The sequence below is a fragment of the Phodopus roborovskii genome, unplaced genomic scaffold (genome assembly GCF_943737965.1).
Source record: "Phodopus roborovskii unplaced genomic scaffold, PHOROB, whole genome shotgun sequence".
Classification (NCBI taxonomy): domain Eukaryota; kingdom Metazoa; phylum Chordata; class Mammalia; order Rodentia; family Cricetidae; genus Phodopus; species Phodopus roborovskii.
In genome coordinates this window covers 61,321-64,645 of record NW_026126259.1, presented here as the reverse complement: position 1 = coordinate 64,645, position 3,325 = coordinate 61,321, and the positions used below count along the sequence as shown (strand labels likewise).

Sequence of the window (3,325 nt, the reverse complement as noted above, 5' to 3'; positions counted from 1 at the left end):
TCATTTTCTTGCATTTTCTTCAGATCTGTCTTCTTAGAGAAACTAATGCCTTAATGACTTTCTGGTAGCTGCAAGCCTTCTTTTATTTCAGCTAAATATATGAAAATGTATGCAAATTTAAATCAAGCTTAACCTAGGAGCTCTTGCAATATATTTAATGGAATTTCAAACCAATAAGGGCACTCTGATGCCGTCTTCTGTAAGAGCAAATATAATTACACAGCTAGGTTGCCTTCAAAATTACTGAAGGAAAGGTCATTTTTTTTTTTAAAAAAACTTCAGATTTGGTGTGAGGTACTGTGTATTTATTGTCTTTCCCCAGCTAGTATAATTCTAAAATCTTTGTATTTTCCCCAACTCAGGTTGCAAGCAACACGTTTGCATGAGGCTCTGGAGCATATGCACTTGCTCTTCTCTAACTCCGAAAAGCCTAGGAGGCTATGTCTTTCCCCTAATCAAAATTTGAAAAGAGTCCGGTCCCAGGCTGAAAGCTAATTCAAGCTTTATGGCAGCTGTAGAGGAGTGGGAAGGCTGTGCAAGATGCCTATCCACCAAAATCTCTCTCTAGGGGTTTCTTCCACTTTCTCTCTCTACCCCCCCCCCAGCTACCTTTTTCTGATCCCCTTCCCTCTCCTGTCTTTTTTCTGCTTATATCTCTCTCCGATTCTCTAAATTTTCAAAGAACAGTAGAGGAACTACGTTTCTTAATATTTCCCTCACACTAGCAAGGAAGCAGAATGTAAATGTTTCAAAGAGTTTTGCAAGGGAACAACAATGGGTTGGCATGGTATGATGAAGACTTTCCCATCTGCCTATTGGGAGTGAGGGAGCAGGTTTTCGGCAGTGTCTAGGGTGAGTGTGAAAGACATCTGCGGGCTTCAACAAGCAGTGCCTCTGACATAAGCTGAGAGACCTCTGATGGGAACTGACAGGGGAGCAAATATAAAGCCAGGTTCCCAATTAAGCAGCAAACTTCAAACTGACTGAGTCTTGCAAGGATCACATTAAAATTTACATTTACACACTCTCAACTCCTCACACACTGGATCAAAAATTTAAGGGGAAAAAACAGAAATCTATTTCCTAAAGATTTTTAGTTTTTTATAAATAAATATATTACAAAATCAAAATAAATTGAAATAGCTTTTATTGGATTATGAATATTTTATTTGGGTTTTGACCTGAGACATTACTTTGCTCAAAGTTTGTAGATGCATTTTATTTTGGAGTTCCTGCCATGCAGTAACCCAGAGTGCCAGAGTGCTGACTAAACTTGAAAATTCTATGCACTAAGATAAAAATGACATTATAATTTGTTTTCTTTCTTTTTAATTTAAATAAGCTAAAGGGATATCTGAAACAAAAGTTAGCCTCCTCACTTGCACTCCTTCTCCATCTCAAAAAAAAAAAAAAAAGTAGTCTTCAGGAGGGGGGAAAGGGTTAACTAAAAGAGCCGCTGCCACTCTGAGCTAGGCAGCCAATGGAGCCTGAAGATTGATTCACTTCCTGCTTGGGTCTCTCTGAAACTCCCGAGCTTCGCCAGCCTAATTTGGAAAGTGAGCTCGGCCTCCCGCACCACCATTGGCTGTGTTTATGCCTGGCCAGGCCAAGTCGCACTGCTATTGGCTTTGGCGGGTGCCGGTAACCCGCGCGAGCGGCTTTGGTTCCCCGCACCATAGATGTCAAAGGCTGAAGCTGCTCCCTTTGCCACATTATAACTAGTAGAGGATCCTCACCGACCATGGCCACAGCTGCCTCGAATCCCTACAGCATTCTCAGTTCCAGCTCCCTGGTCCATGCGGACTCTGCGGGCATGCAGCAGGGAAGTCCTTTCCGCAATCCTCAGAAACTTCTCCAAAGTGATTACTTGCAGGGAGTTCCCAGCAATGGGCATCCCCTCGGGCACCACTGGGTGACCAGTTTGAGCGACGGGGGCCCGTGGTCTTCCACATTGGCCACCAGCCCCCTGGACCAGCCGGATGTGAAGCCAGGACGCGAAGATCTGCAACTGGGCGCAATCATCCATCACCGCTCGCCACACGTAGCCCACCACTCGCCCCATACCAACCATCCGAATGCCTGGGGAGCAAGCCCAGCTCCAAACTCGTCCATCACTTCTAGCGGCCAACCCCTCAACGTGTACTCGCAGCCAGGTTTCACGGTGAGTGGTATGCTGGAGCACGGGGGACTCACTCCACCACCAGCCGCTGCCTCCACACAGAGCCTGCATCCAGTGCTCCGGGAGCCCCCAGACCATGGTGAGCTAGGCTCACACCACTGCCAGGACCACTCGGATGAGGAGACTCCAACCTCTGATGAGTTGGAACAGTTCGCCAAACAATTCAAACAAAGAAGAATCAAGTTGGGTTTCACGCAGGCCGATGTGGGGCTGGCACTGGGCACACTGTATGGCAATGTGTTCTCCCAGACCACCATCTGCAGGTTCGAGGCCTTGCAACTGAGCTTCAAGAATATGTGCAAGCTGAAACCCCTGCTAAATAAGTGGCTGGAGGAGGCTGATTCATCCACAGGAAGCCCTACCAGCATTGACAAGATCGCTGCCCAGGGCCGTAAGCGCAAGAAGCGAACCTCCATCGAGGTGAGTGTCAAGGGCGTACTGGAAACGCATTTCCTCAAGTGTCCCAAGCCTGCAGCGCAGGAGATATCCTCGCTGGCAGACAGCCTCCAGTTGGAGAAAGAAGTGGTGCGTGTCTGGTTCTGTAATAGAAGACAAAAAGAGAAAAGAATGACTCCACCAGGGGATCAGCAGCCACATGAGGTTTATTCGCACACTGTGAAAACAGACGCATCCTGCCACGATCTCTGACTGGAGGAAGCCAAGAGGTGGCCCGCAGCACTGGGAACAGTGCGAATATCATTCTCCCTTCCTTCCTTTCATCATTACATTCTTTATTATTGCTATCTTTCTATCTTGCTAGCTCTTTCTTTCATGGGGTTTCTAACTTATGTTAAGAAAGGAAACACACATACGCGCGCGCGCGCACACACACACACACACACACACACACACACACACACACACACTCAGACTTCTCAATTCGGAAACACAATTATATTAAGCAGTTCAGGTGGGGACCTCATATTCCCTGCTGCCAGGGCAATTTCCCCCCAACCTTCTTTGCTGATCAATATATATTGTTTACTCTGAATAAGATTTGTTTGGTTGCCCTCTAAAAGGGGCAAGGAGCTGGGTAACAGGGGTGGGGGGGGAGAGGGTGGGAAGACAGATGTGTGCCTATGAATAACCTTTCAGCGCCTTGGTTATAGCAGCTGTATTTCAGGTGAAATCTGTTTTACAATAGAC

At 46.7% G+C, this 3,325-nt stretch overlaps 1 protein-coding gene across 1 annotated transcript; it reads left to right on the top strand.

Moving 5' to 3' along the window:
* The first annotated feature begins 1,689 nt into the window (after positions 1-1,689).
* On the top strand, positions 1,690-2,896 carry Pou3f4 (POU class 3 homeobox 4). Its single transcript, XM_051179674.1, has one exon. The coding sequence runs from the start codon at positions 1,742-1,744 to the stop codon at positions 2,825-2,827; it is 1,086 nt and encodes a 361-aa protein (XP_051035631.1). The 5' UTR covers positions 1,690-1,741; the 3' UTR covers positions 2,828-2,896.
* The last annotated feature ends 429 nt before the right edge of the window (positions 2,897-3,325 follow it).

Excerpts from the sequence above, each read along its gene's own strand:
- Pou3f4 (XM_051179674.1), top strand. The coding sequence starts at position 1,742 with ATGGCCACAGCTGCCTCGAATCCCTACAGCATTCTCAGTTCCAGCTCC.